Raw genomic sequence first — 27,918 nt, forward strand, 5'->3', positions numbered from 1 at the left:
GCCCTTGATCCAAGAATAATGGGAAAGTAAATGAGATTGTGATTCATTATTCCAGAAATGGAGATGGAAAGAAAAGATCATAATGTGGAACATGTTTGGTGAAACTTAGGAGAAAAGCACTAAGGAGCTGAAAGTGAAGTAAGACTGGAGCTTTCTTGAAAGTAACAGTTGCCAAATAGGAAACGGGGCCCTGGGGAGCAGACTCCAGGACAAAAGTTTCTCTAAGTATCGACAGCAAAGTCACTTGGTGATGTTGAAGCTGTGAAGAAGTTTTTGGAAGAGGAGGGGATGAGGATAAAGTCTTAGGCTGAGGAGCTGGACTTGGAAAGGGACATGCTGCTTTTCTGAAGGGACAGGGTATGTGTACGTTCTCTCTGTGTTTGGATATTCCGTCTGTGCCTTTGCATGCACACACGCCACATAATAAGTGCATGTGGACAAGAGAACTCCTCGGGGCAGGGGAAGCAGATGTGCTGAGCTACTAAGCCCCTAGATGGGGAGGATCCCTTTCTGACTGCGAATCAACACATTTGCAAAAAAGGAGGGGCTGAGGAGATCGGGATTTAAAGGCGGGAAGCTGAAAAGCACTCTGAAGAGAAGGTGCGGGGAGGAAAGCAGAGATAGCTGCCTTCAGCTCTTCGGAGACAGAGGTAGGTTGAGTGGAAAAGCTGGAAATCCTAACTCTGGGGTTAAACATGTTTTTTTTATTTTTATTTTCCAGAAAGTGGGGTAGGGAAGGGAAAAAGGAGGACGGATTCTTGGAAACAGAAAAGGTAAACATTCTTGGAAATGTGGGCTAGATCTTTAGAACTAAAATGTGAGAGCTGAAAACCAGATCACAACTGAGAGGGACCCTAGAACACCCAAATGATTGAGCTGAGGGACGCCCGAGCACCCAGTTTGGCAGAGTTGGGAAGGGATTTTAGGGCAGGGAAGATCCAGATGTAATCTGATCTCTTCATGGTACAGAAGAGGAAACTGAAACTCAGAAAAGTTATTTTTTTGTTGGTGGTGGGGGAAAATCGCAGTTTCTAGGTCTTCCCTCTGCTGGTCAGAGGGAATGTGTGTAATGTGAAGAAAATGGATGGAGGACTTTGTTTGTAAATGAGATTTCGGAAAGAAATGGACGTGCTTCTTGAACAAAACATGCCTTCGAACAAAGCATCGTTACCCAGGGAGCCATTACCCTGGGTAAAAGACAATGTGGACCCCCACCGAGGTCCCTGAGTTTATTTTTTTAAATGTCAATAACCGTATTTCCGGAGAATTGTTTTTTTGTAATCCTATGTTTTATTGTATGCATTTTAAACATTGTGAGAAAGGTTCCATGGGCTTCACCAGATTGCTAAAAGAGCACACACCAAAAATAAATAAAATTTCTGGTTTAGGAGGAGGAAAATATGGAGCTGAGAGAAGCAAATGGTTAAGTAGGGTAGTTGAAAGTAAATGAAAGAGAAGGAAGTAGAAAGCATCTGGTAACCTATAGTTCCCCGCAGCTGTTTCAACAGCTGCTGGTTCTGGTAGCTCCTAAGTGGAAGGAAACTCCTTCTAGGTAAATGAATTAGTTGTTGTTTTCCTTTATTTGGTTTTTCACTGCTCGGTCAGTTTACTCTTACTTTCCTCTGTTTCTAGCCCAGTTAAGTCGAGGTGAGCCTTGCCTTTTAGAGTGTAGATGCATTCCAGAGACTCACGGATCTTGTCCTCTGGGCAGCTTGGTGCCTAAGGCTAAAGGAGTCCAAACAAGAAGGGAGTTCTGCCTGGAGGAAGGAGCAGAAGCAGAGACTTCTTCTCCTTTGGGAAACCGGAGCCAACTCCAGAAATCAGTGAGCAAAGAGAAAGCTCCTAGGGAGGGAGAACGTGGCTGTCGGACTGAGACTAAGCTAACTTAGTCTCGGTTTTAGTTCCATGGCCCAATCTCAGCTTCCACGTCGAGTGGCCACTCTTGTGACCGGACTGCTGGAATGTGTTGCCTTCTCTGGGCTGGTCTTTGGCTGGACCTCGCTGGTGTTCGTGCTCAAAAGTGATCACTACTTTGAGGATCTCTGTGACCAGCCCGTCAATCTGACAAGCAATGCCACTGGGCTTGCAGGTAGGAGCAGCTGCTGGTGTGGGCATGCGTTGGGTTGGGGAGGGTCATATAGATCAGGGGGAATGTCTCAAGAGGAGTCATGTTTTGTTTTTTTTTAAGGCGAAAAATTTCATTTCAGGGGGATTGGAATCTTAAATGAGCAGTGTAGAGCAGCGTCATTCCTTTTTGCCAGAGAAATTTTTGTGTCCCAGGGGTATCTAAGTATATAAAACAGGTATACTATCACTGATTTAAACATTTACTGATAATAAATCATAATTTCACGACCCCCACATTCAGTTGAGACCCCATATAGGGTTTACACAGTTTAAGAAGTTGGGGTGTACAGGGCCAGAAGGACCATCTCCCCATTGCCCAGTTTGATAGGTCCAAGATTCCCCAAGGAGATAGAAAAGCAGTGCTTTGATAGACTAGGGTTCCCTTGAAGCGAGGGACTGTTTTGTTTTTGTATGTACAGAACTTGGAACAAATATATTTAGGAAATGCTTGATTCAAATGCCAGCTGTGGTGGAGAACGTTCCTTAAAATATGTCATGAACTCCACTTGGCTCTTGACCACAGCTTGGTGATTTTGAACAAATCATTTGACCTCTCTGAAGAAAGACCTCTCTATTGCATGGGGAAAATAACACTTCCCCCTCTTTACTCATGGGAAATTCTTATGAAGACACTTTTAAGAAATGTGAAGTACAAATGCCACAGGAATTGATATTGCTAAAGCTTCCTATTTCCTGAACCTCTTTCCAGTCTAGTTTTAAAGTGACATTAGGAATCCAGTTCTAGGAAGCTTTCATCCATTTTTGTTGGGGAATTGGGTCTGTGTCGGGACCTGTAGGTAACAATGGGTTTGGAGGCAATTTTTTTTTTTTTCCTAAATGTAAGGATGAATTTTTCTTGAATTTTAATATTTTGTTTTTTTCCAATTACATGTCAAAATAATTTTTAAACTTCCTTCAATAATTTTGAGTTACAAATTCCCACCTTCCTTCCACTTCATTGAGAAGGCCAGTAAAATGATAAAGGTTATATATCAGCAGTCATGTGAAGACAGATTTCCCCCCCCCCCCCCCCCCCCAAAAAAAAAAGAAAAAACCAAAACAGTAGTTTTGATTTGCATTCAGATTCCATCAGCTCTTTCTCTGGAGGTGGATAGCATTTTTTCATAATAGGTCCTTTGGAATTGTCTTGGATATTTTTTATTATTATTTTCCCCCCAATTACTTGTAAAAATAGTTTTTAAAAAACTTTGTTGAGTTCCAAATTCTCTCCCACCCTCAAAGGCAAACTTTTCTTCCAAGCATATTAAATTGAGACAAGCTGCTTCAGAAGGCAGTGAGTTTTCCCAAAGGAGATAGTTGCAGCTGTGCAATGGAAAGAATGACAAATGGAGTTGGAAGACCTGGATTTAAATCCTGACTTTTAACTATTGTCTGTGACCAGAGCAAGTTGCTTTAACTCTCTGGGCCTCAGTTTCCCCATCTGTAGAATGAGGATAATAGCACAATGTAGCTATTGTGGAAAAATCATTCTATCTCCCAGCATTTTGCAAAACCATATAAATGCTATGGTGATGATGACTCCTCTGGAGGTCTATAGGCAGGAGATGATGGAGAAGGGATTCTTTTTTTTTTTTTTTTTATATTCCTGGATCATATTAGATAATCCCCAAGGTCCTTTCTAATTCTTGGAATTGGAAGTGGAGAAGCAGGAGATGTCATATTTTAGCATGAGTCTGAGGGGTAGATGTATCTAAGCACTGGACAAGTTTTGATTCTTTAGATAAAGGGATGGAGCACCCTTGAGATAGCTATGACAAAGGATCAATGGGACAAAGCTATCTGGTAGCATCCTGTCTTACCCTAATACTTGCTGCTCTAAGGGCAAAGCTCATTCTTTCCCTGACTTGCTGAAGGATACCAAGATTTTTGGTGTCCTAAATTTTGGGACTCTGGAGAAGCATACAAGCCACCCTGCCTAGTTACAGCTTTGTTTATATCTCTGTTTAAAGCATGTGCTTTAAGTGACATGAGAATTCTTATACTTTCTTTTCTAGAATGCAACGCTCAGGATTCAAAATTCTCCCTTATTTTTACCCTGGCTTCTTTCTCCAACAACTTTGTGACATTCGGGACGGGCTACATCTTTGACCGCCTTGGAACCACCGTGGCTCGTCTCATTGCTATGTGAGTTTCTGGGGCCCAGGCTCCTAAATCTGGGGTTGGCTTGAGAGCTGCTTCCACTGCCATAATTGGAAGGAGATCTGGGCAGTCTGAGGAGCAGATAGCTACTCTTGGCTAAATTACAACTCTTTCGTTATGGAAATGGAGATCTAGAAAAGGAAAGATTTGCCTAGAGATGCTTAGTTATAAGTGACTGAGCAAGGCTTCAGACTGAGGTTTCCTGATTTTAAATCCGGTGTTTTTTTTTTTTTTTTTTCCTGCTGTCGTGACTAACTTTTCATAGAATAGAGAATATGTCTCTCTCTCAAAACCAAAAAGAAACAAAACAAAACAAAAAAGCAAAATCAACACCAAAACCCAAGAAAAACTAACTTGCAAAGAAAACATATTTACTTCCCACAGACATTGTTCCCATCCTTCAAATGGCACTTCCTCTTGTGATAGAGTTAAGCTAAACAAAGCAGCCAGTGCTCATTTCTGCAAGTATATGAATTGTACATATAGCCCAGTACCTCTTTCCCAGAAGGATTCACCCATAGTCCTCTGAAGTTCTAACTGGTCACTGCATTGAACAAAATTCTGGAGTCTTCCTTTACAAATGTGTGTAAATCATGGTATAAATTGTTTTTCAAATTTTTCTTACTATGCTCTCCATCATGTCATACAAATCCTTTCACGTTTCTCCAGATTCTCCAGATGTGTAATTTCTTATATGATATAACACATTTCTTTAATTAAATCTACTCTGATTTGTTGTACTGTTTCCTAGTCTCTTTCTTTGCCTTCTTTTTGTTGATCTGCCATCGAGACAACCAGGATAATACTGTCTGCTTTATTCTTGGTGGGGATTATTAGGATGAATCTGGTCTTCCAAGGAGGTGAGAAATGGGCTTTGCAGTAATAAAAGTACACGTTTGTAGACTGAGTTAAAGTTTGCAATGGCCTTTCCTCACAAGAACTAGTGAGACAGTAAAATTGATAGCACCTAGATCAGGGTTGCTTAGACTTTTTCCATTTGCTACTCTTTTTTGCCTGAGAAATTTTTACATGACCCTAGGTATATAGGGACATAAAATAAGTATGCAAATCTAACATTACTGATGATAAATCACAATTTCATGACTCTTACATTTTTAGCCATATGGGTTTACAGTTTAAGAAACTTGGGCACAGATGAGAGCCCATACAAGTGACTTAACCTAGAGTGACATAACTCATATTTCAGAGCTGTACCATCAACCTAGATTTCTTAGGTTAAGGATCAGGGTTCCTTCTACTGAACTTCACTACATAGAAACACCCTGACTGATCTTCTAACTACTTGTTTTATTTTTAGTGTGAAAGGATCCCTGCTCTCTCCATTGTTCTATTATCAAGTCATTTGGGACCACATAATATGTTCTATTATCAAGCCATTTGGGACTATTCTTAGAGAGACAGGCCAGGCCTCTTGGTCCATTTCAGGTTCCCTCTCATTCTCTTTAATCAACTCATTTTACACTTTCCTTATATCCACCTGAGTGCGGTAAATCTTTTTTTTTTTTTTTTTTGGTCAGCTGACTAAATCTTTTTATCTTTTTCCCTCCTTCTCTCTAAATTGGCAGTTTTCTCAATACTTAGGTTTTCTATAGTCATGGAACTAAAGAGAAGGGAATCTCTCTTGCTCATCTTTTGGTGAACAGCAAAAAGAAAAGAAAATGCCCCCAATTAACAAAAAAGTGGGTCCCAAGCAGGAATGTCTCCATTCTTTCACTCTGAGACCTGAGTGTTCTCTCTTCACAAGTCCCTTTTCCTTCTGCATTTCAGATCTCTCTATTGTGGAGCCACACTTCTTGTAGCTATCTCCTCTCCAGGTGAGTACCAAGTGAATGGAAGGGAGCAGGATATTTCACATAAGACCTCCCAATGCTAGGGTATTAGAGTAAAAAAGCAGGATGATGTTGGGGTGTGGGGAAGAGAACTGAGCTTAGATATGTCTTATCCCTTCAATTTTCCTGGGTTATCATTTAATCACTAATATCCTAAGGACAATCCGCATTAACCCCCTTAACTAGCCGGTGCCACTGATGTCCATGGCTCTCTTATATTTGTACAAAGGGTGATGCTTTTTAGAATGTCTTCATGACATCCTATTGGAAGTCAAAATTAATTCTGTAAGGTTGATGGAATGGGTCTTCTATTATTCTCATTTTACAAAAAAAAACAAAAAAAACAAAACAAACAAACAAACAAAAAAAAAAAAACAAGATGAAGTGTCATACAACTGGGATTCCCCATTTTGTTGTATAATATACTGGAGAAAGATGACCTGGGTTTAAACCCCACATCTCTTTCTTAAGGGAGTCACTTATCCCTGTGGATCTAGGTTTCTTTACCTTTACTATAAAGGTGGGTCAGTATTAAATGGTCTTTCAGCTCTAAGATTCCATGAGATTATTGCTTATCTTTGTCTCCCGGGCTATTTCAATATTTTATGACGTTGTGACATTGAGGGACAACTGGAAAATGATTGATTTGGTGATGGGATGGAAGTTCAGAGTGGGTGGAAGATACTAAAAATAAGGATACATGAGTGACTTAGAAATATAAAATAGGTATGCAAATCAAGCATTAACTGACGATAAATCACAATTTCATGACCCCCACATTCAGTTAGCCTTATGGGGTTATTGCCGACAGTTTAAGAAGGTTTGGCCCAGATGAGAGCCCACCCACAGGAGTGTCTTGGGACTTTGGAGAGACTTGGAGTGTTGAAGCTAGGAGAACTCTGTAGACCAGGCCAATTTACAGTGAAAGTAGTGAACACCTACTACATGTCAGGAAATACGTTAAATACTTTACAAATATCGTCTCCTTTGATCCTAACAACTCTGGGAAGTAGATGCTATTAGTGTAACCTTTTTTGCAATTGTGAAAACTGAGGCAGACAATGATTAATTAGTTAAATGTCTGAGTCAGTGTTCTTTCTGAGTCCAGTCCCAGTGCTCTCTCCATCATAAACAGTGGTATTTTCATCCTTTGTCCCTTCAGAATATCCCAGGATGTGTAGGGAGCCCCATCCAGGCTTAGTAGAGAACGTGACAGCCAGGAAGACTGCCAGAAGTAGTTAGGCTAGAAGATATTGAAAGGTCACCCTTAGCCTTCAGGGCAGGGAGAGGAGGAGATTGTTTCTAAGACTTTCTCCAGAGCTGAGTCTGAAGTATGTGGGGTGGAGCTATGGCTTTACTTCTAAGAAAAGATTAGCTAAACCTACAATTATTTATTGATTGTTTTTTGTGTTTGTATTTACTTTTGCTTTTAATATACCATTGTTTCAGTAGATTGAAATCTCCAAATAGTCTGGGGTTTTAACAATGGTAATGTTTTAAAGGCTTTAGGGAACAGTGTATAAAGAGCTGAAATGAGTCTGGTATTCCTTGGGGTCATGGTCTTTCTTAGGTCTTTATTGGTGATGGGTGTGACCCTGGGAAAGTGCCCCAGGTATTTAAGCCTTAGTTGCAGCTTTAGCTCCCTGGAGTACAGCTGATTGCTGGGTCTACTTTCCTTCTCCCTTTCTCAATAATGGTGGATCTGTCCCATGGGGCAGATAGCCCTAAATGTCCTACGAATATGTAGGAATCTGGATATGTTCTGCCATGTCTCAAAAGGTAGCAATAGGAACTATGGGTAAAGATTGTCAAAAGTAGATTTAGGCTGATGTCAAAAAAACAAAAAACAAACAAAAAAAAACCTTCTTCACATGGAGAGCCAACCCCCAATAAAATGAATTGTCACTGTAGTCTCTTTACTTCTTCACGGCAGCTCTTCAAGCAATGGTTCAAAGATTACTTGTTGGACAGTGATGTAGAAGAGATGTTTTATTTTGGTAGTGATGGCTGGACTATGAGTTACACTAGATGGTCACTAGGGTCCCTTCCTGTTCTGAAGTTCATACTTTCTTTGTAATGATTGCCAAAACTCCCAATTTTTTTTTTTTTTTTTTTTTTTTTTTTTTTTTAAAGCTTCAATCTTGTTGATAAAATGAGGAAAATACTTGTGGTACCTGCCTCACTGGGATGTTGTGAGGATCAGTGGAGATGAAGTATGTCAAGGTCATTAGCATCACTTTGGAAATATCTGCAAAAAAAAAAGCTACCGATTTCAAGAACTTTAATTATATCATCTCATTTGTTCCTCCCCACAACCCTGGAAAGTTATGATTATTAGTGTTATATTTTACATATAAGTGACTGAGGTTAAGCAAGTACTTAGTCATGTCATAATAAGTATAGTTAATAGCTCACTTATCATCATCAAACTATAAATAAAATCATAGCTATTGCCCTGGAAGGCACTTCAGAAGCTTGCTAACCTAGCCCCTTTTACAGGGAGGAAGCTGAGACCCTAGGAGATAAAATGATGAAATTAGTGGTTAAATAGGTATCAGAGGTGGTATATGGACTCAAGCCCTCTGATTCTGGCACTGAGTATTCTTACCACCGTACCAGGCTTACGAGATAAAGAACCTTTTCCACATCATGGCCAACACGTAACATTTTAGCTTTCGCTTAAAGACCTCCAGCAAAAGAGCGATGGGAAATCCAGCAATGACAGTGATCCATTTTATTGGACTATTTATTTTATTGAACTCTCCATGTTGGGAAGTTTTTAATCAACGTCAAGTCTAAATCCATTTTTTGGTATCTTTCACCCATAACTTCTGTTGCTCCCTTTTAGGACCAAGTAGAATAAGTCTAGTTGGTAGGACTGGACAGAGGCAGAAGGAACATGGTTGTCATTTCACAGATGAGGAAACTGAGGCTCAAGAAGTTAACCAAAAAGCTAGTGCTATATTGGCTCACATCCCATACATACATAAGGGAAATTGAAGAAAAACACGAGACTCGTCCGAGTCAGTTTTTGAAGAAACCATGGCCAGTGTTCAGACCAGGGTGATAAATGACAGTCAGGTCTTTTGATGGACTCTAACCTTCTAATTAATACCATGATGCCTTCTCTATATAGTAATTGTCATTTAGATAAGAGCATTGTAGATTGTGGAGATCATCTAAATATTAATTCTCTTATTTTTACAGAGAAAGGAAGGTGAGGTTCAGAGGAACCAAATGACTTGCTAAGGTCACTTAAGTAGTGAATGGTAGAACCAGGATTTCAATCCACATCTTCTGTTGCCAAATCTAGCATTTTTTGCTTAGCGAACTGCCTCAGAGCTCACTAGCTTTAAAAGGTATATTCTATCAAGCTGACTATTCCTCTGCAAATGAGTAACATTAACACCTCTAGCCATTGGGAGAGAAAATGAATTTAAAATATGTGTCTATAGTTTGTTGAGATTCATAAGTATTTTATTTACATTAATTCACTTGGTCTTTGTGACCACAGATAAGGAGTCAGTTTCATCCTTACTTTGCTGATGAGGGAACAGAGACTCAGAAAATGAAGGGGCAGTCCTAGTGCCCACAGTCCTGACTCCTTCAAATCCAGGTGGCTTAATCATCACACTGTAGCTATTTCTTTAAACATAGATCTGAATACATGCACATCCCCACACATCCCCATGACACTCCAGCCACCTATGTACCCACATATATGTATTTATGTCCATATCCCACATTCACATACATCTACTTGCTTGCATACATATAGGATGATTAACCCTGAACGAGATGAGGTGAGATCTTTCAAGACAGTTGTGAAAGTCGAGTAAGGCTTTATCTATTTCAAAGTTGGAGTAGGCCTGAAGGACTTTAAGCATCAAGTCAAGGGCATACTTAAGTCCCCTCCCTGCTATTCCCTAAGGGCATACTTAAGTCCCCTTGTTACCCTCCTATGATATCAGTGTCTTTCTGTTTAGGTCAAATATGGGCAAGTATGTACTTAATGGTCCAGTTCAATTTCTTGGGTAGTTCCCTCCTTTAGAATGTAAGATCCTCAGCCAATAAGGATGAGGGTCAGTGGTGGGAGGGGGTATTTGCATTAGGGATAAAAAGTGTTGACCCTGCCCCCTGGGGTGCTTCCTCCCTTATCTACTTGATGGGTGGGACACCCGATTCTTAAGAGATCGAATAATAAACTTTGCTTTGCTTCTAGAGATCTCTCCAGCTTTTTTTTTTTTTAAATTAAATGCTGTCTGAACCACACAACCCCTTTCCAGAAAAAAAGTCCAGGGTTTGGATTTGACCCTGACTATAACTGGGATCCTAATTAATCACTTTTTCTTTGAATCCCAGTCTTATCAGTAAGATAGATAACACTTTCACTGCCAGTCTTGCCAGGTTGTTGTGATGACTAGCTTCACATTTTGGGGGTATCCTGTCAATTCATTGCCTCATTGAACTTGGAGGCAGAAGGCAGTTTAGAGTAATCAATAGTTCAACCCTCTGTTGACAGAAGGGAAAACTAGGGAAAGGTAAAAAGACTCCCACATACCATAGAGGCAGAATTTGGCCCAGGTCTTGGAGCTTGAATTGAAACTAGTATTTTCCCCTATGATGTAAACACAATCTGTTTGAGGAGGATGGTTCTGCTACAGACTAATCCTGAAGCATTGACCATGTTACTTTTCTCTTTAGTCTTGTCTAGTAAGGCAGTGAGGTGACACAATGTATAGTGTATAGAGTCTAGAGTTCTGAATTCAAATCTGGCCTTAGATACTTACTAGCTGTGTAACCCTGGATAAGTCACTCAACTCTGTTTGACTCAATTTTCTTATTTGTAAAATGAACTGGAGAAGGAAATGGCAAACCATTCTAGTATCTTTGCCAAGAAAACCCTAACTGGGATCACAGTTGGATAGAATCGAAACGACTCTACAATAACAACTCACAGGTTTCAGAGTACAATATTATTACGTTCTTATGAACAAGGTAAGTGAGGACTCCTCCTGTTTTCTATTTTTGTCTGAGTTCTCCCCAACTTCCTCCATTTGTCCCCTGGGACAGCTAGGTAGATTATTCAAATTCTCTAAGGTTGCCTCCTGGACTGGCTCTAGCCAGTGGATTTGTATTTCCTTTTCTATGAGCCTGTTAGAAACAAAAAGATGCAGGACTAGCTAATTGTGGGATTGTGGGGCAAGGACTGAGTTCTGTAAGAGTTCAGGGAAAGGGAAGGGAAGGGAAAGGGAAAGGTATGATAAGTTTCCTGGAGATATGAGAATATACTTTGGGTTTTACAGGCTAGGGAAATTCTAAATCTAAGGTCTATTAGATTCTGGGCCTGTGGTTCTGGGCTCAGGGAAAGGAGAGGGGAGCAGAAAGGAATGGAGCTTGAAGCCCCTGTAACCTCTGTCTGTTTTTTCCAGGTACGGGATTGTTGCTCTTTGCAGCTTTCCCAATGCTTGCTGTTGGAGGCATTTTGTTTCTGCTTACCAATTTGCAGGTAGGCCCTTCACTGCTTTGTTCTTTTCCCTAAAGGTAAAGGAGGCAGGGGAGTGACAAGGGATAAAAGGACAAGGAAAAAGGGAAGAAGTAACTTTCTTAACTGGGCTTCCCCAGCTGTGATCCCCTAGGGGTTAGAGCTTTAAAGCTCTGGTCAGGAGCAGTATTCAAGGGACATATTACGTGTACATATTAATAGCTTGTTGGCTATCCATCCTCCAGGTGGGGAACCTATTTGGCAAACACCGATCCACCATAATCACCATGTACAATGGAGCGTTTGACTCTTCCTCGGCCATCTTTCTCATCATTAAGGTACTTTCGTTCCTTCAATCTCCCTTCCCTTCACTCTATCCTTGAAACACTTTCAGAGAGAGGCTGATGAGAGTGGCAGGTAATTTCTTCCAAGAACTTGGTCATTTTCTCAGTCTTTTCCATAGGATGGACCGATTGGGCAGATTTGTCATTTTTGTAATCTCCCTTGGGATCTCTTTCCTTTCTTTTCTTATATCTTGATCGATTCCTGGATTCTATTTCTTCCCCTCTCTTCTTCATCTTCTGATTTGACCATGTTATCTCCCTTACTCATGAAACATTCGTGATTGCCCATTTCCTCAAGGATGAAATAAAGCAAGAGGAAGTCCTTAGACCTGAAACTGGCCTTTCTACGGTCTCTTAACCAACATGCCTTGTCGTGGTCTCCCTCTCTCTCCTCTGTGCCTTTGCAGGACTCATGGGCTAGCTTCTCTAGAAGCCTTTTGTGTTCCTCTTAGTTCATTCCTTTTTCTCCCCCCAATCATGTATATACCTCTCTGTATCCCTCTTGTATGCCCCCTCCCATAAAATATAAGCTTTTTAGAAGTAGGAACCAGTTTGTCTATATCCCTGGAACTTGATATAATGCCTCATATGCAACTAAGCGTTTCATAAATGTTGGATTTGATTTATAAGCATAAAGAGCTCATTGAAGGCAATGCAGGTCCTGAGGCAAGATCTCAGACTGAGGGCATAGATCTGAAACCATTAAGGTTGATCTGGGGCAGAAGACAAGAGGGATTATATAATCACAGGGCTGGAAGAAACTTTATTTATTTTTTTTTTTTTCCCATTGAAAGCAGCATTTTATTGATGGATGGAGGAGAAATAAAATATACAGTTTACCCACCATTAGGAAAATACAATTTTGAAATGTCAGTTTCAGTTTAGCAACTTCTGTTTAGTAAGAGTTTCCACAAAATTACAAAAGGCAAATTAAAACTTAAATTTACTATGTGGATCTTGGTTTCGAAGAGATTCTACTTAGAGGTAAGAACACAAGAGCACCATTTAATCATGCTAATAAAGAGTTTAATGTCTGGAAGGGACATCAGAGGCTAGCTGCTTGGTTTGACAGAGAAGTGACAGATAAGCTGAGTGACTTGGTAAAGGTCACTCTCATTTGGTAAAGGTGACATTCTCAGATGTGGAATTCAAGCTCAGATTCACCCCTGGAACTCAAGAGCTAGTGTTCTGTCTGCTCTCAGCACTGAGATTTCACCCCAATGGCTGCTGTCATCAGAGTCATAAGCATGTGTTATCCTGACATTACTATATGGTTCTCACATGTATGAGGAAGTCTTCTAGAGATTCCAAAACAGACATGTAACCAGTTTAGTCCCATGGTGCTCCCGAGTCCCAGAGATCACAGAGACATCTCATATTCTTCTTATGGGAGACCGATCAACACATCAATGAGCATTGCTTAAGTACCTACTGTGTACCAAGCGCTGTGTAAGGAACAGGAGATACAAAGAGACAAATGAAATAGTTACTGACCTCAAAGAATTTTTTTTTTTTTTTATTGAAATTGAACTTTAAGTATTTTATTTCTATGTACATCTCATCTTCGTCCAGAAATAAAACTCTAACTACAGACAGACCGTAATGCTGCGTATATGTATCGCTTCCAACAATACGTTAGCTGAGTAAGTGCTGGGTACAGAGTTCTGTCTTGCTCGTGGATTTACAGCTACATTGCTAACATGGACTCCGACTCCTCCTCGTTCCCTTTTTCTTTTTTAACCAATAACAAGCAGAGAGACAAGTACAAGTTAATATTAATAAGCTGCTGAAATAACACGGGATAAACTATGTACAATACAAACCATTCATACAAATGAAGACTAGGATATTGAGTTTGTTACAATGTGTGGAGTAAAGATAAGCCGCCCCTTACAACTTACACGGTGCCGGTCTCTCGGCCGGTCCCCTGGAGATACGGCGGCTCGGGAGTCGCTGAGCAGACTCGGCCGGGGCCAGGAACGGGGCGAAAGCCGGGAGCTCCGCGGCCGCCCACGTGTAAGTTCTAAAGGTTTCCTCATCTTTACGGGGAGCGGGCTCCTAGGGCCCCCTCGGATGTGCCTACGGGATGCTGGGTGGGAGGGTTCACTTGGGAAGGAGTACTGAGCTCTGGAGACACGCGTCCCAGTGTCACAAGCAGGTAGGCCTATGGTATCGTTACCGGTGCAGCTATCCGAAGCAGGAGCGCGTGAGGGGAAGGATGGATTTACATGGACTCGGGACTCGGAAGGAAATCTCCACCCCAGTGCCTGTCAGAGCCCACTCTGGCTGGCTATTCCCTTTCGCTTTGATTGCTCATCTAAAACCTTCCGACCCAGAGAATTAAAAGACCTCTAACCAGGGATCCCAATAGATGCGAGCCAAAATGTGTGTGTACATGTACATGGATGTCTGTGGGTGTGGATGGTTCTCCTCGGGTGACTCGATGTAAAACCTGCCGTGATTCACAACTACACTGAGAGATGGAGCCGATGGGCAGAAATGACACCAGTTGTGTGTGTGTGTGTGTGTGTGTGTGTGTGTGTGTGTGTGTTTACCTCTCTATACCTACATATATATGTGTGTGTGTGTGTGTGTATATACATATATAAATGTTGTTGATTGGCTGTCTTTAGACTTGTCCAACTCTTTGCAACCCCAAATTTTTCTTGGCAAAGATACTGAAGTGATTTGCTACTTTCTTCTTCAGGTCATTTTACAGAGGAGAAAATGGAGACCAATAGGAGAAATGACTTATTCATGATCACACAGATAATAAGTCTCTGAGGCTGGATTTGAACTTGGAAAGATGGGTCTTTCTGACTTCAGGCCTAGTGCTTTATCCTCTGTGTTACTTAGCTGTCCCTATATATGTATATGTATGCATACATATGTATGTGTGTGCATGCATATCTATCTAGATAGATCTATTTATCTTTATATCTATATATCTATTTATCTCTATCTATCTCTATCTGTCCATCTTTCTTGTATCTCTATCTATCTTTTATGTATATTTATTTATGCATTTATCTTTTATTTATCTATATTTTCATACATTTATCTGTCCATCGACATCTTTTATCTATTTATATTTCTTATCTAGCTCTTTATTTATACATCCATCTCTCTCTCTCAACGTGAAAATCGGGTCACTTGGGGAGGGAAGGTACTAGCAACTTGGAGGAATTGGGAAAGATTTCACATAGAAAGTGTTGGAACTGTGTTTTGAAGGTTATCAGAGATTTCAAGAGACAGAATGGAGGAGAGAGACTCCTTCAAGCATGTTTTTTGTATGTGTGGAATAGGGAGGGAAGATAGTCAATGGGCATAACCATTGTACATGCTCAGCCAAAGAACATGAAACTTTTTCTCTGGAGAGCAGTAAAAAGGCTGGTTTGGCAGACCATGGTTCTCTGTTTTTCCTCTCCCTTCCTCACCTTTCCCCCTTGACCTCTTGTAATAATGCTGACTGAGCTCTGAAGCTAAGAAGCTCTTAGAACTCAAAAACTTGCTGACCCCTGCAGGATCAGAGGCAGACCAAAGTCAAAGGATCACAGAGCTGGGAGAGATGTTAGAATCCATTGAGTCCGATCCTATTATTTGATAGATGAAGAAACTGCCCAAGAGAGGCTAAGTGTGGTTTGCCCCGGGTCACCCAGTTAATGTTTTTGAGGCACTATTTAAATTCTGTTCGTCCCGATTTCTTTTTTTAAATATGATTTTCTTTTTTTCATCATCATAATTAATAAAAACAAAAAAATTAAATAATTTAATTAATTTATTAATTAAATAATTTAAATTAAAAAAAATACTTATTTTTGCTGAGACAATTGGAATTAAGTGACTTGCCCAGGATCACATAGCAAGGAAGTGTTAAGTGTCTGAGGTCAGATTTGAACTCAGATCCTTTTGACTTCAGGGCTGGTGCTCTATCTACTGGGCCATCTAGCTGCCCCTATTGTTATTATTATTATTATTTTGGTGAGGTGTGCCCAGCACACATCTAGGAAGTGTTAAATGCCTGAGACCAGATTTAAATGGGTCCTCCTGACTCTAGGGTCAGTACTCCATCCATTGCACCATCTGGCTGTTCCTTCATCCTTTCCAAAATCCTTGCATACCTATTTAACATAATGCTCTAGCTTGAGGGGTGACCTTTTATCTACCATTATCTAGTTATATGGCCTTGGCTAAGTCATTTCACTTCTGTAGTCTCAAGTTCCTCACTGGTGAAAGAAGGGATGGAGCTGAAATTTTTTTCAACATCCCTTCCAACAGCAACATTCTATTTTCCATAACTTCTTCCCATTCTGACATTTTCCCAAGATTTCTTTCAGTTCTTAATAGTTTTTTCTAACATCCCTTTTCTCTAACAAACTGTGTGGTCTCGGGCAAATCACTTAATCTTCTGACCTCAGTTTCCTCATCTGTTAAATGAGAGTCGGACTAGATGGGGGGGTCTTCCGGCTTCAGATCTTTGAATCTATTCAGTTGGAAGATTCATTCCATGCAATGATCTAATTATGAGACACCCTTAAAGTCCCCTCTTTTAAAGCTCAAAGAGATAAAACTAATGGTGGGATTTCAGCACGTGTGTGTGTGTGTGTGTGTGTGTGTGTGTGGCAAACACTTGGGGTTCCAAGATGCTCTGCCCAGACCTTTTCAGTCATCCTGAGGATGTAGTAGATCATGAAACTGGCTCTGGCTCAATGGATGCCCTCAGGGTAGACATCCTCGGGATGCCAAGTTGAATGAGCTTTCATGTTAGGGTCCCACATCCTTGCTGACCTACCCCTTTTTTTTTTCTACAGCTTCTCTATGAGCGGGGCCTGAAACTCCAAGTCTCCTTCTTCATCCTCTGTGCCTTTAGCATTTGGCACCTCATCCGTACTTTCTTCCTCATGCCCAAGGGGCACATTCCCTTTCCATTGCCATCAAACTACACTTATGGGTAAGATCTAGCTTTTCCCCCAGACAAGAGTCTGATGGGGGATGGCCAACATTACTACCCTAGGATGCTGACACAAGATTGGGGGCAAGAGGTGGAAGGGTAAAGGTTGGGGGTTGGAAATGAGAAATAAAGATATCTCCCATGATAGCATGTTATCTTGGCAGAATCCCACCAGCATCATCCCCACTCCTCCAGAACAGGATTTTTTTTGAGAACTGTCTGTGAATTTCCCCCAAACCCCATGGAATGTTAGCCAGTTTTTGTCTTCCTTCCCCCAGTGCCCAGTAGAGTTCCTGGCACATGGTAGGTGCTTGAGACATGTTGTTGAAGAAAACCTGACTGGCTTTGGGGGTTGGGTGGGGCACCTCTTTTCTCAGCCTTAGTTGCTCAAGGAGACCCGAGGAATTCCAAGAAACAAAAGATGAAGTCAGCAAGGAAGAAGTAGAACTGAAGCAGGAAGCTAATCCCCCCTCCCAGAAAGGTAAGCCTCTAGTCCCCCTTTCTATCATCTGCTTTTATTCCATCACTGCCTTGCCCTTCACCTGATCATTGCTAGGATCTATGCAGATTTCCTTGTGCTTCTTAGTAGTCCATCTCTCATTGGGATCCTCTTCTCTAATCTCTCCAACATGGCTTTTTGAATCTTTTTATTATGATCTATTTTCCTATCACTTTCATTTCATCTCTCTTATTCTCTCTCTCTCTCTCTCTCTCTCTCTCTCTCTTTCTTTCTGTCTCTGTCTCTCTGTCTGTCTGTCTCTCTCCTTCTTTCCCTCTCTCCTTCCCCCCCCTCTCCTCTTAACAAATAATAAAAGAAGGGGGTCGGGTGGGGAGCAGGGAACAAAATTACTCAGTATGTCAGCTGAGTCTGAGAGTTTGCAGTATTTCCCCCTCAGAGTTCTCTACTTTCACAAAGAAGGAAGTTGCTTTCTGATAATCATCCCCGATGTTCCCACCCTTCTACAATCTAGTCTATATTTCTCTTTCTCTTGGTCTTCCTCATCTATTCAACAAATACTTTTTTTTAATAGCTACAGGGCAGTCCAGTAGAGAAGGCTGATTTTAAAGTAAGGAAAATGTAGGTTCAAACCCTACGTGACACATAATTATTGTTGTCATCATCATTCTTATTAGCATCTATACAGTATAATTATACAATTATCATTCTTATACTTTTATACACACATATGTGTGCATATGTATATGCAATCTATGCCACATAGTAATTGCTAGTTATTACTGGTTGCTACTGGTATTAATCTCATTTTACATGTGAGGAAATTGAGGCTTAAAAGCTATGTGACTTGCCTTTGCTCATGTGGTCTGTAAGGATCAGAGGCTGGATTTGAACCTGAATCCAAGACTACTTACTCCATTCTGCTCTGCGCAGAAATTACTTAAATCCTCAATATCCTCAAGCAATTTTCTAACCTTTTAAGCATTATCAGATTAGGTGGTAGTTGAGTTTTGGTTTGAATCCTGCTTCATACAGTATTAGCTTTCCTCCTCTCAACAGTAATAACAGCAAACTCAAAGTATTGCTTTGAGGGTCAAAGGAGTTAATATATGGGAAGAATTTTGTATATTTTAAAACACCCTATTGGTAGTGAGCCAGCTAGTATTGGACCTTCAAATGAGAAAGGGAGCTAGAAAAAGGCAGGGGGAATATAATGGCAGCCTTCAAATGTTTTCAGGGTTGTCATTTTTTTTTTTTTTTTTTAAAAGAATGAGACTTATTCTATTTGATCCCAGAGGAAAGTACTAAGGACAATAAATAAGTGGAAGTTTTGCAGAGACTGATTTAGACTCATTATAATGAGAAACTTCCTAACAATGACCTGGGCTGCTCCTTTATGGAGTGAATGGCTCTCCGATTATGGGTCTTCAAGTAGATTCAAGATGGTCACTCAGAGGGAGAGAGATCTTATTAAAGTTTGTCCATTTGGATGCAAAGGGAAGGCACAGAGTAAAGTAACATGAGCATGATTGGCTGGTATACAGAGGGTCATAGATTTAGATCTGAAGGGAGCCAAGAGAGCCAGCTATTCTAAGCCCCTCATTTATAGCAGAGGAAACTGATGTACAGAGAAGTTCAATGGCTTGTCCAGGGTCACACCAGCAAGCAAGAGTCTGAGGTAGCATTTGAACTGTGCTTTTCTTGACTCCAGATTCAGTGAACTATCCACTATACCATGTTCCGTTCATATACTCTACTTGTGGATTATAGATAATAGTATTAACTGACATTTATGTAGCATTTCAAGGTTTGCAAGGGTTTTTACATAGGTTATCCCATTTGACCCTCACAGAAATCCTGTGTGGCAGGGATTTAAACGGTCAGGATCATGCAGCTAACATATCTGATGCAGGATTTGAACTCTGTTCTTCCTGACTACAATTCCAGTGCTCTCTTCATTGCCATACACTTAATACAGGTTCTCCCATTGCTCAATCCCTGGCTGTAATCTCTCCATTTTCTCTCTTCCCTATAGTTTTCCCTTCTCCTTCCTTCTCCCTAACCCTGTGGGGGCTCTCCTTTCCTCAGCCAAGACTGACCAGAGTGATTCTCGCTCTTTCCGGAGCTGTGTGCTATCTTGGCGATTCTTTTGGCACTTGATCTGGCTCTCTGTGATGCAGCTGTGGCACTACCTCTTCATCGGAACCCTCAACCCCATGCTGAACCAACTGGCCCAAGGGGACCAGAATCTAGGTACTTGCTTGGAGGGTGGAGGAGGGGCCGTTGGGCCTGGGAGGGATGTCAAATATGGAATGGGGAGATCTCCTTGGCCCAATTCTGTTGCTGGCTAGGGATGTGGAATCCCATGAAAATTCTTCCTGTTTCATTAGCTCTCTAAGGTTTCCAAAGGGCTTTCCTTGAAAGAGTAACAGAAAATAGGCACTACAAGGATTATCCTCGATTTGCTATGAGAAAAATGGTCTGTGAACCATAGAGTCATAGCTTTAGAATTGGAACAGATAGGAAGTCATTGAGCCCAATCCCTTCATCTTAAAGACTGAGGGGGATTTCATTGCTGAGACAGACTCTCACAAGTGACTGCCCGAAGTGGGATTTTTTTTTTTTTTTTTTATTTAATAGCCTTTTATTTACAGGATATATACATGGGTAACTTTACAGCATTAACAATTGCCAAACCTCTTGTTCCAATTTTTCACCTCTTACCCCCCCCCCACCCCCCACCCCCTCCCCTAGATGGCAGGATGACTAGTAGATGTTAAATATATTAAAATATAAATTAGATACACAATAAGTATACATGACCAAAACGTTATTTTGCTGTAGAAAAAGAATCAGACTCTGAAATATTGTACAATTAGCTTGTGAAGGAAATCAAAAATGCAGGTGGGCATAAATATAGGGATTGGGAATTCAATGTAATGGTTTTTAGTCATCTCCCAGAGTTCTTTTTCTGAGCATAGCTGGTTCAGTTCATTACTGCTCCATTAGAAATGATTTGGTTGATCTCGTTGCTGAGGATGGCCTGATCCATCAGAACTGGTCATCATATAGTATTGTTGTTGAAGTATATAATGATCTCCTGGTCCTGCTCATTTCACTCAGCATCAGTTCATGTAAGTCTCTCCAGGCCTTTCTGAAATCATCCTGTTGGTCATTTCTTACAGAACAGTAATATTCCATAATATTTATATACCACAATTTATTCAGCCATTCTCCAACTGATGGACATCCATTCAGTTTCCAGGTTCTAGCCGCTACAAAAAGGGCTGCCACAAACATTCATGCACATACAGGTCCCATTCCCTTCTTTATAATCTCTTTGGGATATAATCCCAGTAGTAACACTGCTGGATCAAAGGGTATGCACAGTTTGATAACTTTTTGAGCATAGTTCCAAACTACTCTCCAAAATGGTTGGATTCGTTCACAACTCCACCAACAATGCATCAATGTCCCGAAGTGGGATTTTTTTGACTCAAGTTCATTGCTTTATCTACTCCACTGGGCTGCCTTTCAATGAAGTTGAATGGCTTGTTCATGATCTCTTAGTGGCTGGAATTGGAAGCTGCTTCTCTGGGGACAATCAGGATCTTTCCATTATGTGAGGTTAGCCCTCTTGGGGAAGACCGTCATTATTAGAAATCATAAGGATTGCTAATCTATGAGGGAAGCAAGCTCTGGGTTTTAGCTTTGCTCCTGCCACTGATTCATTAGTCATCTTAGACAAGTCATTTACCTACTCTGGGCCTATTTGTTTTCCCCTGTACAGTGAAAACATTGGACTAACTGACTTCATCATCACCATGAACAGTAGTAAGAATTTCTTAAAATATTTAAAAGGACCGAAGCTTCCACTCTCACCCAGACTGGAGATGCACGGGCTCTTCATGGGCCTGATCTCTCTCTCATCAGCAGGGAAGCTTTGATCTCTCCATTTTGGATTTGGCTTTGGGCGATCTGGTGGTTCCCCCCATTTCACACTAATGGCTCACTATGGACATCTGATCAGCAAAACCCACTGCAGCATAGAATTCACACATTTAGGAGATTGTTTCCTTTCAGTTTACCTTATAGCTGGAATTATAGACATGGATAGCCTGGTTTTTGTTAAGCATTTACTAAGTGCTCATTATGTTCTAGACACTATGGATTAGAAAAAAGAAAGAAAAAATAAAACAAAATAAAACATTGTGGATACAAAGGAAGACCAAGAGAAAAATGAGTTTGGGGTGGGACAACAGGGACAGGTATGGGTAGACTAGACATTTCCTCTGCTCGGAACTGATTCTTTTTTTCTCTACCATCACCCCTTAACCACTGCAGTCAGCTCCTATACAAATGCCTTTGCCATCACTCAGCTTTTTGGGGTGTTCTGTGCCCCTTGGAATGGACTTTTCTTGGACCGCCTTAAGAAAAAATACCAGCAAGAAGCAAGAAAAAAAGGTAAGACTTGTTTTTCTGTCCAGGGTATTGGAACCCCTTCAACAAGTTTTTTCCCCCCTGTCTTTCTTTTTCATTATTTTGCTTCTTCTCCCTCCTTCCTAGCAATTTTAGGTCTTTGATAAACTATAATACACCATTTAGTGGTGGTTGGGGAAAAAAGAGATGTAAGGATGTAAGGACTTCTGATCTCAGGATATGAGGTTCCATGATGGAGAGACTAAAATCTGACTCACACTAGTGACAAGTATTAATCCATGGGCTGGGCACCATGGTGTAGTAAATGGGAAAGAAAAGGGGCCAAACAGGGGAAGAGATACATTGTGAGTTTCTATCTCCACTCCCCAGAGTAATAGTTTTTTGATTTATTTGCTTAAAGAATATTACTTTTCTTGTTTAAATGTATCATCGACAGTGCAAAATCTGCTGCCCTCTGCCCTCTACTCTCCTGGGTCTTGTTCTTCTCATAGAAGTTCCTCCCTACCCCAATTTTTCTCTTACTCCTGAGCCTTTCAACTTCCAATTTCCACCCCCGTCTCTAATCTTGACCCTGAATTAAGCCAGTCTCTTCCTGGACCAGGTTTTCCAGAGTCTATGGCAGACCTTCACTCTACTTTCCCATCCTTGACTGTGACATCCCTGTTGTGCCTCGGCTTCTCCATCTGTGCCTCCATTCCCATACTTCACCTTCAGTATTTAACCTTCATCCTACAAGTTATCAGTCGATCTTTCCTGTATGGAGGGAATGCTGCCTTCATCACTCTGGCGTAAGTAGAGTTAAGGCAGGGAGGTGGGAAATGTGTGTGTGTGTGTGTATGTGTGTGTTCTAGAGGAAAGGAGAAATCCATTCTAAATACTATGTAATGAAGCCAAAACTGGACAAGAGATAAAAAGAAATGGGAGTTAGATGATTAATGATTGGTTTGGGGACTGGATGACTTGTGACAATCAGAGTAATCATCAGTAGTTTCGGTGTTGATTTTGGTTGGAGATCTTCAATGGTGTCTCTTTAGGAGTCTATGCTGCTTGACATTGTTTAATTACTTGGATAAATCCATTGATCAGCAAGCATCTATTAACTACCACTGTATGCTAGTGTGAACAGAGTAGGCAGAGAGGACTAAAACCTCTGGTGTTGAAGGCTTACTGGGCTCTTTTAAGGGCTGCCCATCCACCTTTGGTGTCCAGCTCTCAGCTGTGGCTCAAAGAAGCTGGAGAATGCACAGCAGCCACATTCTAGTAAAGCTGTTTTGGCAGACAGACTAAACCAGGTTGAGGGTAACCAACCTCTAGCCTCTAGCCCATTGGTGAAGACTTCCCCTGGAGGAATGGGCAGATGAGAATCATTGTTCCAATGGCCACGAAGCTAACTCGGGCTCTTTAGAACACTTAGAAGTTGGTTAAACATTGAAGATGTCAAACTCATCCCCTGCATCTTGGGCCATCACCAGTAATCTTGGCTTTTGTTCTGCTGCTGCACTTTGATAATTCTGGAGGAGAGTGACTCTGCCTTCCATCCAATTCGTGTGCAAGTCAAGACATCACTTCCTGTTGTCATTGGGCCTCTTTGAAAAAGAAGGAGGAACATTAATGACAGATGGTGGACACACAAAAACAAGTGAAAATGAGCCTTTTTTCAGAGAGCTCATACCTTTATTTTTTTGCAGGTAAATTGGGATTTAGGAAGAAGTTGACAAGATAGAATGTTAGGTTGTAACTGATAAGATGAAACTCAGGAACACAGATTAGATCTGTGATTGTGTTGATATGATGAAGTTCCATATGAAGGGCTACCATTGTAGTTTGGCACAATTTAGACCTAGAGAGTTGCCTCAAGCTATTAAGAGGTTAAGTGAATTGCACAAGATAAAACAATATGTACCTGACATACATGACATGTATGAAACATAACACACGACACATACACATGCATATGCATACACAAATGTATATAATACATATATGCAAGTGCACACATATGTATGTATATATACTAGATTTGAATCCAGATCTTGGTCCTTAAATCAGCTTTTTCCAGCATGCTTGTTAACCTCCCAAGATGAAAAATATAAAGATCAATAAAAAGCTTTTTCACTTGAGTTGAAAAAAAACAACTCATTGGGTTTCAAGGATAACCTGAGAGTAGCTATGGCTAAAGCAGTTTTTCTGGTTAAGTATGCTTTAAATTGAAGAATTATTAGCTCGATATGGTCATCAAGAAAAGTATGGCAAATATTAAGCTACATCGAGGGAGCCATAAAATCCAGGATTAGAAAGATAGCCATTCCATTTTCTATGGTTAGACATCTGGGGTTCAGTTCTTGGTACCAAGATTGGTACCAAATTTTAGGACTAATGTTAGCCTGAGGATAACATAGATGATAAAAGAAGGATCTTGAGTTTCTGCCATAGGACAATGTGTTAAAAGAACCAGGGATGATTACCCTAAAGAAGAAAAGATTTGAGAACAAATGGATTAGTTCTTTTAAAAATTTTTTGTTTATTCTTTTTTTTTTTTTTTTTTAAATTATTTATTTGGATGAGTGCTTAAAGTACTTCAAGTTATCTTATCTAAGTATTCTTAAAGTATCTGTCACATGAAAAGGAACTCAACCCTGCTCTGCTTGGCCACAGAGGACAAAACTAGAAGCAACGATTAAAGTTGCACAGAGGTGAGTCAGACTTTGAGGTCAGGAGAAACTCGATAAAACTTAGAGCTGGTCCAAAGATGACTCTGGAGGTTGTGAGTTGTCCCTCCTTGTTGGTTGTCAAGCCAGAAAGAAGTGAGACACTTACCTGATAGATGTGATGGAAGAGATCCGTATTCAGCTGAGGGATGAACTCTTTCTACTCTGAATTTTTGAGATGAGTTCTTTGGAGGGAAGAAAAGGAGTCTGGGAGTAACAGTAAATGGAAAGCTGGAGCTGAAAGAAGGAGAGATAAGAGCTGAAGCCAGAGGCTTACCTGGAGGCCAGATCTGGTATTTGATTCTGACTCTACAATTCATTACCTTTCTTGGAGAAATCCTTTACTTCTTTGACCTTTTTGTAAAATGAAGATCTTCCCAGCCTGATTGTTTCATAGGACTAGAGGGAAGTTCATTCAAGAGAAAGATAATGCACTTTGTAAAGAGAAGATATTGATAATGTCACTGTATTGCAGGCTAGTCATCTTCAGAAAGTTGGCTAATGGACATTTTTTTCTCTTCATCTTTCAAAAAGAATTCTTAAGGGAGGCCATTAACTTTTCTCTTTTTTATTTATTTTTATTTTTTGAAGCCATTAATTTTTAAAACATTTTTTTGGTTGGGGAAGGCATGGTAATGGAATAGCAAGGAAAACCTGACACCAGAAGACCAGGATTCAGGTCTTGATTCAGTTCCTCATTATCTTTGACCCATTATCTCTGAGACTCAGATTTTTTTCCATAAAATAAATGGATTGAACATAGCAATCTAAGAGGAACCTTTTACCTCTAAGAAATTTCAGGCTTTAAAATTCTGGGCTTGGAAGACAAAGAGTAGGAGAATGGGACAGTAAGGAACATGTGCAAAATGTGAGTTACTAGGAAGTCCCTAGAGTGGAAGGGGCAAGCTAGCTTACTGAGCTCCATGTCTCTCCACAGCTTTCCTGCTGAGCACTTTGGGAAGATTTTCGGGACAGTGATGATGTTGTCAGGAGTGATCTCATTTCTGCAGTTCCCCATCTTCATCCTCATCAAAGGGCCCTTCCAGGGCAATCCTATCTATGTGAGTAACATCCCTGTGATTCCTTCTTTCCCCTAGCCTACATAAGAAGGCTGGCTGGGGAAGAGGGTGAGCAGTAAAGGGGAGGAGGGGGAGATGGCATAAGGAAGATGATGTAAGAGGCTCCTTAGGAGTTCCCCATAAGGAACTGTGGCTGAGGGTTTCCTAAATTTCGCTGCCAACAGCAAAGAAGTTCAAAAAGGAGAAGCAGTTCCATGTAGCAGACTGCTTGTTGGGTTTAGACTCAGGACCTGGCTTTTAATCCTATTATTTCCACCACTTGTATTGTGTGAGCTCTTGGGCAAGGCCCTTATGAGTGCCTCAGTTTCCTGTTTTGTAAAATGAGGTGTTTAAACTCAATGACTTCTAAGGTCCCTTCCAGATTTATGTCCATCTTTCTATCATACAAGAAATTTGATAAACTCAACCTTGATGGGGGAGAGAATGAGAAACTTTTGATTTAAGTCCATTTTATAAACAAAATATAATCCATTCGATGAAACCAGAGAACTTGCTTTGAACCAAACTTCTGAGTACATGCTTTATCTCGGAAGAGCCAAGGAAGGAGAGGCAGAAAACCTACATTATGGCCCTGTCTCTGCTGCTCATAAGCGGTTGAGATTGTGCCTGTGGTCCTGGAACCACTCTGACCCTCTCTTTTCTTATCTGTCCAATGAATAGAATTCTCCACCTAAGAGAGGCTTGCCTGTCTCACTGGTCTCTCCTGGGGCTGAAATGAGATCACAGAATCCAAATTGTAAGCACTTTTCCGAGGTCATCCGGCCCAAGCCTTTCATTTTGTAGGTGAGGGAAATGATCTGGACCTCAGGTAAAGACCTTCCTTAAGGTTACCAGATCACAAGAGGCAAAGCCACCAGTGTTCTTTCCATTATATGCTGCCTTCATTTCTCAGAAGTGTCCTACCGAGGTCCACATGTCCTGGATGCTCACTTAAATGGCCTCCCTAAAAATACTGGTTCTTAATGAACCTTCCCAGGAACCAGAAGATCTGTCCATCCCTTCCTCATGTCCAGAGGAACTGAAATTTTAGTTCTGTTAACATCCAGCTGTGTAACTGACTGAGTCGCTTTCCCTCTATATGTGCAAACTGAAGGGGTTGGACTAGCTGGGATTGCATGGGCTGGTTCTGGAGTCAGAGGTCCTGAATTTGAATCCCACCTCTCTTACTTAATATCTATAAGTCAGTTCATCATCATGAGTCTCGGTTTCCTCCCTTGTATAGTAAAAAACTTGGAGTAAATGGCTTTGATGGTTCTTTTCAGCTCTCAACCTATATTTATAAGCAGCTGTTCTCCACATTCCCTTTTACCACTTATGCAAGACACCCAAAGGATGGAATCATGGGTATGGGTCACCTAAGACATAGCCATAAGTAAAATCCCTGTTTCCTGGGGGGGGGGGGGGGGGGGGCGTCATACCCTATATCGCATCAAAGGAAAAGGGCTCTCAGATAACTTCAAAGACAAATTCATCCCACAGAGGGGAGATTTCAGATCACAAAGTCCTAAAGAGAGAGAGATTCTGGGCCACACAAACTGGCTCTGAAAGAGGGATTAAGATAAGGTCAAATAAGAGAACTCTCTTGATGGGGAAGAAATAAGCTTTTAGAGCGTCCTGGTTTAACTAATCTGATGCTCTGTAGTCTAAATTCTGTGAGCACCCTACAAATTTTGGTGCTCCTGCTCAAGCCCTTGTTACCTCACCCTAGGTATTGCTTTGGCTGAGGTGATCCCCGGCTGCTACTTATTATCCCCTCTCTTCTCTCACAGGTAAATGTCATGCTGATACTGGTCACTCTCCTCTCCCTTATCCACCCCTTCCTCGTGTCCAGAGTGTGGCGACGCCAGGAAAAACAAGTGTGATGTCCCATGTCTCTTTATTCCCCTTCTTTCCAGCTCAGGGCTTCATAATCACGCAATCTGCTGCCTTCCTCTGCCCCCTCACTCTTCATGTGTTATCGAGCCCCCTTACAAGTTAGTGAAAATACTTAAAAAGTCATTTTCTCTAAGCTGAGGATTTTATTAGCCCCAGGATAGACGAGATTATGAATTATTTTTTTAAAAAATGTTTTTGTACAAAAATAAAAAAGGTGTGAACACCGATGTATACAGACCTATCTGGGAGGCATTTTTCTGTTTTGGGAAGCTGGGCTGAGTGGGGAGGGCAAGGTTCAAAGGGCTGACAATCTACTCGATTTGCTGCGGTGATAGAATCTAATTGCAGCAGCAAGAATATCCCTTGGTGATGCGGGAAAACTGGGACATTGATGCATTGTTGGTGGAGTTGTGAACGAATCCAACCATTTTGGAGAGTAGTT

The 27,918-nt window shown here is 41.0% G+C and overlaps 1 protein-coding gene across 4 annotated transcripts; it reads left to right on the forward strand.

The window, feature by feature from the left end:
- Window positions 1-213: 213 nt before the first annotated feature.
- On the forward strand, window positions 214-27,713 carry SLC43A3 (solute carrier family 43 member 3). 4 transcript variants are annotated; one of them, XM_031943865.1, is made up of 14 exons: window positions 214-650; window positions 1,633-1,823; window positions 1,902-2,089; window positions 4,143-4,272; window positions 6,076-6,122; window positions 11,570-11,646; window positions 11,868-11,960; window positions 16,778-16,917; window positions 17,295-17,398; window positions 19,463-19,627; window positions 21,719-21,838; window positions 22,416-22,602; window positions 25,460-25,583; window positions 27,371-27,713. In XM_031943865.1, exons 3-14 carry the CDS (start codon window positions 1,906-1,908, stop codon window positions 27,461-27,463), a joined length of 1,464 nt encoding a protein of 487 aa, XP_031799725.1. In that variant the 5' UTR covers window positions 214-650; window positions 1,633-1,823; window positions 1,902-1,905; the 3' UTR covers window positions 27,464-27,713. The 4 variants fall into 4 exon arrangements, with proteins under 4 accessions (XP_031799725.1, XP_031799722.1, XP_031799726.1 ...); XM_031943862.1 differs by having other exon boundaries at window positions 1,633-2,089; XM_031943866.1 differs by lacking the exon at window positions 1,633-1,823.
- Window positions 27,714-27,918: the final 205 nt, after the last annotated feature.

This window comes from Sarcophilus harrisii, chromosome 6 (assembly GCF_902635505.1).
Source record: "Sarcophilus harrisii chromosome 6, mSarHar1.11, whole genome shotgun sequence".
NCBI lineage: Eukaryota > Metazoa > Chordata > Mammalia > Dasyuromorphia > Dasyuridae > Sarcophilus > Sarcophilus harrisii.